The 14,985-nt window shown below is 33.5% G+C and overlaps 1 protein-coding gene across 1 annotated transcript in view; it reads right to left on the bottom strand.

Annotated features, from left to right (window-relative positions):
* Nucleotides 1-933: 933 nt before the first annotated feature.
* The window catches only part of LOC111054269 (protein obstructor-E-like), a 31,988-nt gene continuing 17,936 nt past the window's right edge, over nucleotides 934-14,985 (bottom strand). The window contains 5 exon segments of the mRNA XM_039432349.1: nucleotides 934-2,076; nucleotides 6,345-6,490; nucleotides 6,493-6,540; nucleotides 8,028-8,216; nucleotides 9,209-9,436. Of these exon segments, the coding sequence (XP_039288283.1) occupies nucleotides 1,858-2,076; nucleotides 6,345-6,490; nucleotides 6,493-6,540; nucleotides 8,028-8,216; nucleotides 9,209-9,436 (830 nt within the window). The 3' untranslated portion in view covers nucleotides 934-1,857.

Below are 14,985 nucleotides of genomic sequence, written 5' to 3' on the forward strand. Positions count from 1 at the left end.
TTGCTGATTAACTTTGTTCTGTTTGAAAATTTGACATGTTACCTGACTTTTATTAATTCGTTCTACCTATTTAGAGTTCAATAAACCTGAAGTTAAATTTTATTAGTATTTTTCATTGAAGTTCCTGGCTCGTAGTTGCTAGTTGCTAAACTAGGTGACAATTAGATAATGATGATAATCTGTGCATTTGAATGAACGAATCCACTTAAAGCTCCCAACCAATAGAGGATTCAAATACCGGTAGATGAATTGATAGCAGTAAACTTTAGCAAATATTAGAGAAGAGAAGAAACAATCCCCCTCCGTTTACAAGACTATAGATCTACTGTTCACAGAACTACCAGTTCTATGAATGTATGAATTATCTATTTTTTATTTTTCATTCCCGTAAGGCTACACAATCATTTATCATTTTTGTGTTTGGGAAATGTAGGAAGGTCCCAACTGATTATGTTAGCTTTAATTGTAATTATATTGTTAATTTAATTGTAATTATATTATCCTGTTGAATCATAATTGCCTTCAACAAGACACCCAGGTATCAGGTTATCAAATCAGATTTGTTATACAATTGATGTTATATTGTATATAGATTGTACAATGAATATGGAGTTTGTGGCTCCGTAATTTTTTCCTGAATCAATATTATAATTTTTTAATGCAATCTACTTTATTTTCTCTTCTCATAATATGATATTATCATTTTCTGGCTTTATTCGATATCTTTCCATTACAACAACAATGTCTGATCGGGAAAAAATGATTCAACTATTGATTATTATAGTGAGACTGCAATGTTCATGACAATATTTTTAGTTGATTGGTATAACTACTTGAAGTGCCTTGATAAAAAGTAGCGGCATTATTAATAATAAAAAAATTAATGAAACGTAAAAATAAATGCAATCAAGAGGTAAGAAATCAAACAACATATTTTGGGGTTTCATTTTTTATTTTATTCTTAATCTAACTTATAATTCTATAACTTAACAATTATATCAGTATAAAAATAAACTATACTACTAATAGATGAAGTAAATTACATACTTATAGGAATACAAAAAATTGTATTCATTATTCTGTATTAAAAATAGTGTTTTCATCCTTTGTGAGTGATAAATGAGTCAATTTTTCCAAAACAGCCTATTGAAAATTGGAAAATACACGCATATATTAAACTCATTTTCAATTTGAATGAAAATAGAAAAAAATAAATATGTAATTTATCATTTGCTTTGCACATGAATTAACATATAATTGTGATCTAAGTAATTTCAATTTAATTAGATAACTACCTAATGTTATTCAAGAAAACTGAATAATGGAATCTGAATCTGTAATTATTTAATCTATTTATATTTGAAATTAGCCACAATAGCTTTAAAACCTCCATTATAAATGAAAAATTATTTACTTGACTGAATTTTATCTTACTGAAAGTTAAAGTGTGCAATAAAGCAATTAAGTTTTAAAGTTGAATAATTGAAGAATCAGAAATATTTTTCAGAAAGTGTTTTATCTTCAAATTTGTTTTCTATCAATATTAATCTTATAATTGAATCACCGAGTAATGTGCACCTTATCTTTTTCTGCACCTTTCATCCTCTCTGTCTCTCTTGAATGAATTCTCTCATCAATTTATTGAAAGTGATTATTCGACAGTGAACTCAAATTTGATAATCGAGACTCAAGTAAATTAAGTTGTTCAACATAGGAAAATTTACACATTTTATACATTCAACTAACATTATACTACAGTTTGAAAATACTGATGATTTGGTGATGATCTTGATGATTCAATGATGCTGTGATGATTTTAGTCCAGAGTCATCGCCAAGAAGTCTTTCTTGTTACTTTTTAATTCCTGGCTCGCGCCCTGACAGGGATGGGAATTGCTCCCTGAGGGAGATTGGGCAGGTTTGGTGGTAGGTCTTCGCTCCTTCTGTACTGCTGTTGTGACTGTTGCTGCTGCTGTTGCTGTTGTTGTTGGGGTGGTGGCTGTTGGTAGTTCTGTTGTTGTCTGCCATTGATTGGTTTTGGTGGCTGAACTGGTAGATTTTGTTCACCGTCCTCTTCCTGCAAATATTAAACAAAATTAATTCCAAATTGTTAATGAAAAAATCTATTCAATACACTGGGAATATACCTGATGAGTCCACGATGTGGTTTTCTTCAATCTTGACAGCAAAATATGTTCAACTGTAAAAGCATTCTCGAAACAGTCAAATAATAAAACCCTTGCTTGATTTGCAAGTGAAAGGATTTCTAATTCACTTTTTCTTAATAATAATTAATTGGTTTTGAGTCTCTCCAACAATCAAGTCAAGTTAAATGAAGCTTTATTCCATTAGATGAATTTTATTTCTTTGAATACTTCTATTGCTAGAACACCAATATTATAATTCAGATATACAATGATAATATGAAAATATTAATCAAAATATGTGGCTATGCGTTCGCTGGGTTGCAATCTAACAAATGTCTCAACCCACATTTTTACTTTCCTTGCCCTATTACCATAGGTAAGGAAAGTATTGCTTTCCAAAAAAAATTAAGGTACCCTAATTTTTACTTTCCTTGCCCTATTACCATAGGTAAGGAAAGTATTGCTTTCCAAAAAAATTAAGGTACCCTAATTTCAAGTTTTCTATACGTTTCAAGGTCCCCTGAGTCCAAAAACATGATTTTTGGGTGTTGGTCTGTGTGTGTGTGTATGTGTGTGTGTGTGTGTGTGTGTGTGTGTGTGTGTGTGTGTGTGTGTGTGTGTGTGTGTGTGTGTGTGTGTGTGTGTGTGTGTGTGTGTGTGTGTGTGTGTGTGTTGTGTGTGTGTGTGTGTGTGTGTGTTGTGTGGTGTGTGTGTGTGTGTGTGTGTGTGTGTATGTGTGTGTGTGTATGTCTGTGAACACGATAACTCCATTCCTAATTTACCGATTGACTTGAAATTTTAAACTTAAGGTCCTTATACCATAAGGATCCGACAATAAGAAATTCAATAAAATTAAATTCAAGATGGCGGAATAAATGGCGGATAATTACTAAAAAACCATGTTTTTCACGTTTTTCTCAAAAACGGCTCTAACGATTTTCTTCAAATTTATACCATAGATAGCTATTTATAAGCCTCATCAACTGACATGAGTCTCATTTTTGGGAAAATTGCAGGAGCTCCGTAATATTCTTGAGAAAAATGGCGGATAATGACTAAAAAACCAGGTTTTTCACGGTTTTCTCGAAAACGGCTTCAACGATTTTCTTCAAATTTATACCATAGATAGCTATTTATAAGCCTCATCAACTGACATGAGTCTCATTTTTGGGAAAATTGCAGGAGCTCCGTAATATTCTTGAGAAAAATGGCAGATAATTACCAAAAAACCATGTTTTTCACGATTTTCTCAAAAATTACTTGACCGATTTTTTTCATATTCATACTCTGTATAGTTATTCATCAGCTCTATCCTCTGGTATGAGTCTTTTTCCTGGGAAACTAATGGGGGGTCCACCCCATCCTTGAGAAATGGACTTTGTAACCTCCTTCTGGTGCATGAGGTAGGTAGGTAGAGCAGTTTATAAAAAGAACACACTCACAGTCGAGATATTTCATCTGTAGAGCAGCTGTTTTGACGACTTTTAAAAAAATAATCGAATTTCACAATTTACACAAAGGAAAAAGTACTCTGAAAACAATTATATATATATAATTATACACACACACAGTAGTCTGATTGTAGTTGCAAATATTTTTCCGCCAGTCGTCATTATGTTATTCCACTAAATTATTCTCGTTTAAGAATGAGGCTTACAGTTCAATGAGCAAGGAAAGTTGTGTGAGTGTACCACACCAGATTTTTCAACTTAATTCGAATTCCTAACAAACTTTTAATTCTTATAATCTTCAAATAATGTAAGAAATTAGGGAAGAATAGAGATTTCTGAGCAGTTCTCAGTTTATCACTTTCATATTTGACTTGTTACCATAAAATAAGTAAACTGTACTCAATCTAGAATTATTCAGTTGAAAACTCTAAAGGAGAATCAAGTATTGAATAGGTACATTTTTGAAAATTCTATTTAGAAAATCAATTTTCCATTCTCAAAATTAGGGGGTCCTACTAGCTTAAATAATCATTGAAAATCTTTCTAATGAAATCTGTGTTCTGTGTTTAATTCTAAATTCTATAATCCATACAGTATATATCTCCTACAGTATAGTAGGAGAAAGTAGGCCTAATCGATCACAATACCTACCAGTAATCTTCTTCTATAAACGTGGAATGGAGGAAATATTTATAAGTATACTAGCAAGAACCCGTGCTTCGCAAGGGTCTATTTTAAAACTTGACAAAATGAAAACTTGACGTAATGAATGATATAAATCTAAAGTGTAGGTCATATCTAAATTCACAAAGAGCTCGATTCTTGTTGGCAAGATAGATGTTATTCAATGCAGAAATCATTGTTATTTTACTAAAAGATAGGATAAAATGAATAGTTCTCTTTCAAGGGGAGTTTTGACAACCCACAAAACTCATTTTTCATTTGAAGAAATAATATCAAAAATGTGCATAGGACCTCACTTTTTTGTTCAGCTTGCCAAAATACCCCTCATTTCAATATTAAAATTTTCGACTGACTGTACAGTGAGTCAATCATTCTACAGTATAAAGGCTTGAATAATTTTGAAATTTTAATTAAATAAAAATGGTAGAGAATAATTATCATGTAGATATCAACACCTTTATTAAAGACATATTAACTGCATGCGTTTTCATATTGCTGATACAGCATTGATAAAACTGTAGACGTTTATTTAGCAGTCTCAAAAAACTTTTCTAGCTGAAAAATTAATAATACATGCCACGTGTAGGCTTATACATTGCATCAGGAAAACGAAGTTCAAAACTATGGTTTTCCTAAACATATGTTTTTGAGATAATTTCTTTGATGCAGCTGTTTCACATTCATCATTATAAATTATACAGAGTTTGTGAAAATAAAAATATTTATTGATTACCAAAACAATACTATTATTATATTAATGATAATAATTAATTATCAAAACAATACTTTTATTATATCAATAATTATAATATTATTAACATATTTATCAATTATCAGAACAATTATTATTGAGGTTGAGTGGAATCAGGTAGAAAGCAATAACAGAACAGATGTTCTTTTTTGAATTTCTATCATATTATTTTGTTATTTCCAATGATTACAACATATGTTAGAATATCACATGTCAATAAATAAATTATCTCATTTCCATATGGCACTCACCTTACCATGTTCATAACCTTACTTAATAGGATCCTTTTCCATCCTTTGAAACCCTTACAGGCAAAATATCTCAAAATCCGTTCTTAGTGCGCGTCTAGCATGTTTGAAGAATATTTGTGCAAAGTTTCAAGTCTGTAGGACAATTAGTTTGAGCTGTAGTGTGATTTTACATCAAAATTTTTGAAAAATTCCCTCTCCTGGACCCCCCTGTGCTCCTGATCGAGATTTTTCTGCATAGATCTAATTTTTCTTCGTAGCTGAACAAAAAAGTTCCTCATGACTTTGCTGTGAAATGAGCGGTTCAAAAGTACAAAATTTTGGGGGGGCCCCAGCTCCCTCAGGGGGGCAGATTTCTGAAAATCCTTTCTTAGTGCATGTTTTCAGGCTACCATAAACAATCGTGCAAAATTTCAAGCTTTTAGGCTCAGTAGTTTGGGCTGTGGTGTGATTTCAGTCTGTCTGGGCTTAGCCTTTTATAAGTATAGAGAAGATAGTTTGGGCTGTGGTGTGATTTCAGTCTGTCTGGGCTTAGCCTTTTATAAGTATAGAGATATTTTTCATTCTCTTAATATGGAGAAATTCCCACAACATATCTGTGTCTAGTGTGAACGTCTCTACAGAGAAAAATAAAAAAATTTCATCTCAAATCATTCTTAGATGGAAGATGTTGTTATAAGTTTCAGTTAACCAACTGCCGAAATATTAATACTGTATAATAGCCATTTCAAATATCCAATTAATGTTGTAGCATAAGCAGAAGTCCTTATTTCTACAGTATTTATATAACTTTATACACTTAATTCTTTTCACCATCAAAATGATAGGGAGAGAAAAAAATGTGGTAACTCCTCTTTCAAATTTATAGCTCTCATTGGATATTTGAAATAACTATTGAACAGTGAAAATAAAATATAATTTGATAATTACTTCTAGTAATCATTACTCAATTATGTGATTATTATATACTCTTGTAATTTGTATTTTGGCGTACGTAATAAAAATTATAACAATTCGCAATTATTATTATAGCAATCTGATGAGAACATGATTGAGTAGCATACCTCGCCAGGTGCTGGAGGGGGTGTGGTGGGTACTTCGCAGTCCTCAGTGGGGGGGACGACACACCGCAGCGAGCGACGGTCGAAGACCAGCATGGCGGGGCAGCGCTGCAGTCGCGGGTAGCCACCCTGGCACTGCCAGTAGCGGTGCACGACTTCCCCAGCGGCACGTTTCCATTCGCATCGTCGTTACACAGCGCTGCAACACAACAAACATTCATCAAAATAAATAAATATTATTTTATTGCCATAACATTCATAGACAACGCCATAGAAACTTTCATCACCTATAGTTACCTACTTGGACTTTCTAGTACCGGTACCCTAGTTTTATTTTCTCTTAAGCTGGCCACTAACGACAGGACATGCATGATTAACAGGTGTGAACACAATCATGTCAATACATTGGTGTCAAAGTTAGTAGACAGTCTGTCTATTTGAGGTTAAATTATTTTTGTGTCATTATAATTTGTAATTTTCCAGTGGTTTATCCATTCTTATTGGTTGTTTATTTTATGGTAGAAGCCTCTTTCTCGCTGACGACCAAAATGCATAATGAACATGTGTGTGTACATGATTACCATGCATGTCCTACCGTTAGTGGCCAGCCTTAGACTAACTATACTCCGTTCAAATTAACTTCGGACTTGGGATGGACATGCGCAGCAGAGAAGGCATACAGCGGCAGGGATACAACAGCGGCTATGTTGCCGTTGTGTACCGGCCAGCGTTCTCTAATTTCCAGTGAGTGTTCAAGCGCTTATTTTACTAGGAAGTTTCCTCTCTGCAATCACAGACTCGACTGACTCTATTCGACAAATTGACAACTACGCTTCCACCTATGACTCAATCCATCACTGCAATTGGCTGATCTCCCTCCATTTCTCTGCGCCGCAAATTCCTCCAAGTCTGAAGAATATTTGCACGGAGTAGGCTATATATAGTACTTTTTTTATTTTATCTTAGACACGACTAGTTTTGGCCAATCACACCTTTATCATTGCTTTTATCACGTAATACTAAGTAGTGGTGATTCTAAAGCCTTAGTCTAGTCGGCTAACCTCTCCTATTACCCTCGGTTTTCTCCATTTGATTTTGTGGCTAATGAATTTGCAGTCTTTCTTTGTCACATTGCACAATATGAAATGCCTTACTGTCCAATAATGTCAAATTGCTGAAAGAATGCTCAATTATGTGATGACAATAATTCAAACTTTATAATTTTAAGTTAAAAATATTCTGGTTCCGTTAGAAAATATTTGGTGGATTCTCAATCAACCAGTTATTTCACAATAATTCTAAAAGCAATATTAATGAAAGATAATTCCATAGTACCCTTTTGTTTCCAAATATTGTCTATATAAAACACAACTACTATGCTTCAACAAATGTTTCGGCATTTTCAAGCCATTCTGTTTTCGCTTGGCTTTTCCTATGGCTTTTCCTATTGGCTTTTCCTAATGGCTTTTCCTATTTTCGGAAAAGCCATTCGGCATTTCCTTCGCCTAAACTGTTCTGTTTTATATAGAGAAGATTCGAAAACAAAAGGGTAGTATGAAATTATTTTCTATTAATCAACAAATTAAGTAGCCCTATTGAAATTATCCAGTAGACAGTATTGATAAATATAATAAAGTGGCGTCATTGAGAAATAGCTCGAAAATGAAGAGAATCTGAGATACTCACGATGTTTCTGGCATCCATCGACGTTCTCAGGCCAATCACAAGAGTGAGTGTTCTCGTTGTAGAGCAATCCACCGATGCAGAGCTGTTCAGTGGCGGTTCCATTCCAGCATGTCCAATACCTGGTGCATGATGTCTCGTGTCCGAAAATGCCATACAGCCAGTCGCAGTGTTCTCGGCCTATTGGACCATCTACAACACACCAATACAATTTAACATTTTATATAAAAAATATATTCAACTCTCTCCTATACAACTGATTAATTAATCAAGTGAATATTTAACATTAATAATGGAATAACCAGGTAGATTCTCCGATTGGAATGATTGCTTGATGTTTGGAGTGATTTACCAGTATTTTACAAAATACCTAGAACTCAAGCATCACTTCAATATCGTTCTATTGGTTAAGCTGTTGAGTTCAATTTAGCCTCCTTGAGTCACTAAGTCTTCCTGATTCAATCTCTATGTATGATAATAAATATTGGTCACCAATTGTGATATTATTACAACAACTGACTTTATATTGTTTGTTCGGGCAATTCTAAAGAATACGCTTTCTAGGATACATTTATAAATATAATTCTTCAATTTTATATTTTGTATTGTACTAATTTTATGTTACTAGATGAATTTGTTTTGTTTTTTAATTTGATTATCAACCGGTAAGGCAATATATCAGCTCCACAACTACACATCACAGAAAGAATTTCAAGTTAATAGGCTAATCAAGTGGACTACATTATCATATCCACTACATAATCATTGACGCGAAGACTATGTTATGTTTACAAGTTGCTGTTCAACTAAACCATAACCAACTTCTTTAGATTGCGAGTGCGTAATTAGTTATTGAAAATAAATTGTGAAGAAATAATATTATGAATGACTTGATAATTGATACTGATTTATCACTTCTGTTTATATTGGTTTGTAAATAACGTTTTTGAATATAAAGTAGTTCATTTTTCTAGTTCTACCTAGTTTCTTCATCATTCTCTGGTTTATTCTCTCTGTTATACAATTTATAACTGTTAATTTGGTTGATTATACCTAAATTATTATTCAACGGTCTATTTTGTTGATTATTCGTCTGAGTATGGATTATATGACTTATATACCTATTAATATGATTAATATAGAAAAAATGACTTAGATTTGTACTGAGTTAGATTTGTACTGACTTGCTTGCGTCTTGTCTTCGCAATAGTTGGCCCTCCAGGGGTAGTCACAGCCCTCGGTGACTCCGCGGTTCTTTCCGGCGTAGACGAGTCCGTTGGGGCAGTCGTAGAGCTCGGGCTGGCCATTCACACACTCCCAGTATCTGTCGCAGTACGTCGCATCGGCCACAACTCGACTCTTCACCTTGCACGGGTCTTCCTGCACATTCTTCTGTCCTTGTTGTCCACTGACTGTAGCCACAACAAAAATCATTCATAATTTAAAAAATCCAATAATAAAGTTATGAGCTAATTCATCATAACAATGAATTTTGTCTACTGTTAATTTGGTGGTCTACTGTTAGTGTTCCATTTCACAGAATTGGATGCAATGCTTTGTTATTTATTTATTATTTTATTTATTTATTTACAATGCAAATGACACTAATGTAATAACATTGAAAGATAAAAAAATAAGGTAGTCCTTGTGCTATTTTTCTTCCAAATTTATAAGTGATAAAGTCCAAGATAAGGTTAGAATTTCACGTGTACAATTTTTATGAGATTTTAGTCCAAAATAAACATTAAAACTATAAATTTTGAATTTAGATGGTTTGAATTAATAAATTAATTGGAAAAATTTCACTCAATTACCACTTGTTACGAATAATATTGAGTTATTTAAGAAAATTTGGAACCATTCAAGAAACACAAACTTGTAAACACTAATATGATAATTTGATAATGCTTCTTCCTTTTTTTATATTATTTGAAATACCTCCATTGTCTATACTATCCTCATTTATTGTAACGCCCGAGTAAAGATATGTTCATCCATGGAGATGAAATAAAACACGTTATGGAACAAGAAAGACAAAAACAAACATATATCAGACTATGATAGAGCCGACATTGATGTATGGATCCGAGGAATGGATCATGAATTAAAGACATTCTGAAAAATTGCTTGCCGCCGAAATGATATATTGGAGAAGCTGCGCCGGCCTATCACTATTGGATAAAGTAAGGAATGGAGAAATAAGAGAGCAGATGAATGTAAAAGAAACTATATCCTACTAAGTAGCATAGGTAAGAGCCAGGTAATGAGGTAAAGGATGTTCTAAAAGAGATGGGATGCAGAGGTTTGTGAGAGGAAGACTGGAGAGATAATGGAGGGGATGCGAGAAGCAAAAAAATGGTCTACTGTGAATTTTTAGCCTTGTTATACGCTTAAGACTATGCTTACCATAAAATAGAGAGATGGTCTTCTGTAAATCTGCAACTCTTGTTGTAAATCGAATGGATTATATATATTGCGTTTTCGTCTTTTTCAGACATATTCAAGTCAAGCCAAGTCAAGTCTATCTGGTCAAGTACAATTATTCATATTTTGAATAGATTCTATGGCGACTGTATACCTAATTTAATATGTACTCACTGTAATGTTAAGAATGGATTGAATTACTATTTTCACATCCCTAGCTTCATATTGTACCATTTGGGAGAAGTAGTGATGTCCAGAATATAAATCCAGAATGCCAGAATGGATCTCAAAATGTTACCACTATTAGTAGTATTAAGCGATATTATATTGTCATCATGAAGATTCTTCATTAGTTTCACAAGTAGTTGTAACAGGAACAGAAAATCAGGTAGAGAATATTCAGTTAAAAAATAGAGAGCATTGACGAATCTTGAATTTTGGGGAAATAGGAAACATAATGAAAATTCTTTGAGTAATAAACTTGAATGTGGGTAAAGTGAATGTATTCATTTTTAGTTTACTTAATTCTCCCATTACTATACTATGTGTACTTTGAAAACAATATCCTCTAAAATAGATTCATGGAAGGAATAAATTACAATCACAAAAAAATCAATAATTATTACGATGGATGATATAAGCCTATCGATACGTGATAAAAAACGTTGATATTGGCGTAAGCATGAAGAAGGTCCAAATATTGGATAGAGTTTATTTCAAGAGGAAGTTCAGCTTTACTTGATTTTTGAATCTAGTGCAACAAATTTTTCTTTGGACTCGAGTAATTTTCATACATTGAAGTTCAATATGAGCAGAGTTTGATTCTTCAAAATAATGCGTGTGTATACTTCAAAGAATGAGACCACAATTTCCAATTGATTGATTTTTCATTGTTTTATAAGATTAGATTACAGAAGAGGTAGGCTATCTGTTTTATCTTCAAAATAGTATCCCGTTTTCATTGTTGGATTGTTATGCTGAAATGAGAGAGCTCCCGAACTGAACCCCAATTTGTTAAAAAAACTTCTAATCTTTGAATGAAATTATTTCAAGAGGGATTCATTACTGCATCATATTACAGTGGCGTAGCGAAGGGGGGTTTTTCCAGGTTACAACCCCCCCATGAGTTCCAAAAATTTAAGATAACAATACCCCTCATCAAATGCTACTTGGTGAAGGCTATAGGAGGCCCAAAGTTTTTGGTAGACCCTACCATTTCAAAATCCGTCTTAAATTCCAATTTAAACTTGGTTCAATAACTATTTTTTCGAACGCTCAGGAATTTGGTACTCAATTCCTCAATAACTGACCTTTCCATAATATTTGTAATGATATAGTGGCTGACTTGTGTCGGCTCCTGTAAAGTTCAGGGTTCAGCAGGTCACAACCTCTTGTGGCGTAACATGACTGGCCTGAAGCGAACAATAATACATTCATATGTACTGATTATTATACTATAAATGTATCCACACTTCAAATTTCCACCATTCCACGCACGAGAAACATTTTCGCGTTCTTTTTAAATGTCGAAGGCAGACAATTATGGTTATTAGAATTGGTGAACTGAGAGAATATTCACGAACAGAAGAAAGCGGGTGTGTCGGGCGGTTTAGGCCAAGTCATGCCAAGAAGGCTTCGCTTCTTTTTGAAAGAGAGAGTGTTGTTCTCCTGTGTTTGCCGCATTCATTGCGTAAGAACGAGAACACAACGGGAGCGAAAAAGAGAGAAGATGGCAAAGCATTGGCGAAGTGCAGTTCAAAGAATGACTGCAGCATTCTCGTATTCAAAATCGCCATAAAGCATAAACTGAGAACGACTGTCGTACCGGTAATCATAAATTTTGAACGAAAATCCTGACGTGAAGAGTTTTGTAACTGCGAATATTGACAACAGAATTGAATAGCTGATGTTTATGCGTTAAGATGAATTTGATGGAGTTGAATCTGAAGAAGATAATTTTTGTGGAACCATTTTTCCGGATAATAATAATAATAATTGTTTCATCTCGTCATATCTCCCAAGACAGACAAGGTACAATAGATAAATATTTTTCTTGAGTGCAATAAATTTGCTTTCTTTGGTCTTGTAATCTCATCCTTTTTCATTTCAAATCATTCCCATTCAATTTTTCCAATTCCATATAATGCTTTCATGTGGATAGTAAACGTTTTCTATAGAAAACGCAGTACCTGGAAGTAACTGACACTTTGATGTACCAGTTGGTTTTGGACAAAGTTAATATTTTAGAAACAGTTTATTAATTATCTCAATCGGTATACATATCAAACAATTTCTATCATCTCCTTGAATACAGAAAAAGTAATGATGACTCATATTTTAATATTGCTCTCTGAATTAATAATATTCTTCCAATTTGAATATTACCACAGAGGTATCGGCTGTCGGCGAATTGAATGTCAGAAAGATAATTCAATGTTTCAATAGTTACCGCTACTCACAAAAAATGCTAACGTTAAATGCTATCGTAAATTGCTAAATGCTAACGTGAAGTGATGATATGGTTAAAACACCGTTGTAAGTTTCTCGATAATTGTTATCATGTTATCAGTGTTATTATAAATCCCGTTTGAAATAATACAGTTAACTCTTTGAAAAACTGACGACCTTCTGTTCTTTCCGGGAATCACAAGTACAGTAATCGCTGCATAAAAATAACCAGTTGATCTTCATCTCCAAATGACTCATCTCATTACTCTCAGTTAACTGCTCTCTCACTGTACAGTAATTGAAGAGAGGGCATCTGAATTTAAAAATAAAATCTATTGAAATATTCTACAATAGAGGATTAAATTCATATAAATTTCCCTACAATTATTTGAAAAATAGTCTAGGTGGTGACAAGGATACAAATCAGTAGGTGACAAGGATTTTGTAAATCCGGCCATAATTCCATGATAACTCATACATCATTGAATTTGTTAACGTTCAGCTTATGTTCACAATTTTATACTATTAGCTGTAATAACTTTTTCGGAAATATAAGAATGGCCATGAAAAGAAGGATCAGAAGCGGATATTTTTGAGCTTTATCCCCAATATTTAAAATAGGATTCAATGGTCAACAATATTTGGGATCTCTCATAAATAAGATTCAATTTAGATTGTATTGGTATTGTAATTATTAATTATTCATTTTTATTCTTAGGGCTACTGAAATAATTGAAACACAATGATATATTTTTCGTTTTTGACTAATTGCTGTATAAATAATTATGGAACTATTGATTAAAAGTCGTCATCAAAGAGAGAAATAAAGTTGATGCTTTTTTACTGTAAATCACTGTAAACTGCAGCTCATTCTTCTAGAGACAGTTGGCAATTCTAGAAAGAAATAGTGTTGAGTGTTCACTTATTTTTTCCAATAATTTTAATGATATGTAGCCCACTCGTATAAATAAGCAACAAAAATAAAAAAATCCATACCACGTCCCCTACACCGGAAAATCACTTTAATTTCATCGCGATAATTAATGTATCTAATTAATCGAACTTGGGGTACATCCTGTGACCCTCTCCAGAATAATTGAATTGTTAGGATGAGATTGAAGTCTGATGCCCCAGAGGAGCGCAAAATACCTCAAGCTTGAACAAAAGCATCAGCGTTACATCCATATTACTATTCTTGTAGCCTATAGATTGCAGCGGCGTTATTATTATCTAGAATGTGGGATCTGCTCACCATTGTTGGACCGGGATTAGGGCCAAGGGTATTATGTATGCTGCTTGTAGACGGTCTCCTATGTTACAGCAGCAGTCGTCGTACTTGAAGGAGTCGATAACCTCTGCTCTGATGAGAAAAGTCGACATGGCCGTTCTGCGACTGCAGTTGTTATAGAATGACGCATTTCCTTCATCAATAACTTAGCCTGAAGTTCGGTCAGAGTTTGAGTTTAGGTTGAATCAAAATTCATCAGAATAATGGATTCCATGTTGTTTTGAAAATATGAGAAAAACGATCAAACTAAGAAGTCGATAACCTCTTCTCTGATGAGACAAGTCGACATGGCCGTTCTGTGACTGCAGTTGTTATGACGCATTTCCTTCATCAATAACTTAGCCTCAAGTTCGGTCAGAGTTTGATTTTGGTTAAGACAAAATTCAACTCAATAATAGGCTTCACGTTGGTTTGAAAATATGAGAAAAAACTAAGAAGACGATAACCTCTCGTCTGATGAGACAAGTCGACATGGCCGTCCTGCGACTGCAGTAGTTATAGAATTACGCATTTCCTTCATCAATAACTAAGTCTCAAGTTCGGTCAGGGTTTGATTTTGGTTGAGACGAAATTGAACTGAATGATAGGCTTCATGTTGTTCTGAAAATACGAGAAAAAGCTATCGAAACCAAGATAAAGAGTGACCCAGAATAACAGGAAATTTTAAAAAATTCACAGAACGAAAGTGAGAAGGAAAAATAATTTTATTTATCACAATGTAAACTTAAAAGCTTGCAATTCAATGACATTTATATATATTAATAATTTTTTTTTAATTTATATCCTATAGATGGCTTCTAC

The sequence above is a fragment of the Nilaparvata lugens genome, chromosome 7 (assembly GCF_014356525.2).
Source record: "Nilaparvata lugens isolate BPH chromosome 7, ASM1435652v1, whole genome shotgun sequence".
NCBI classification, from domain to species: Eukaryota; Metazoa; Arthropoda; class Insecta; order Hemiptera; family Delphacidae; genus Nilaparvata; species Nilaparvata lugens.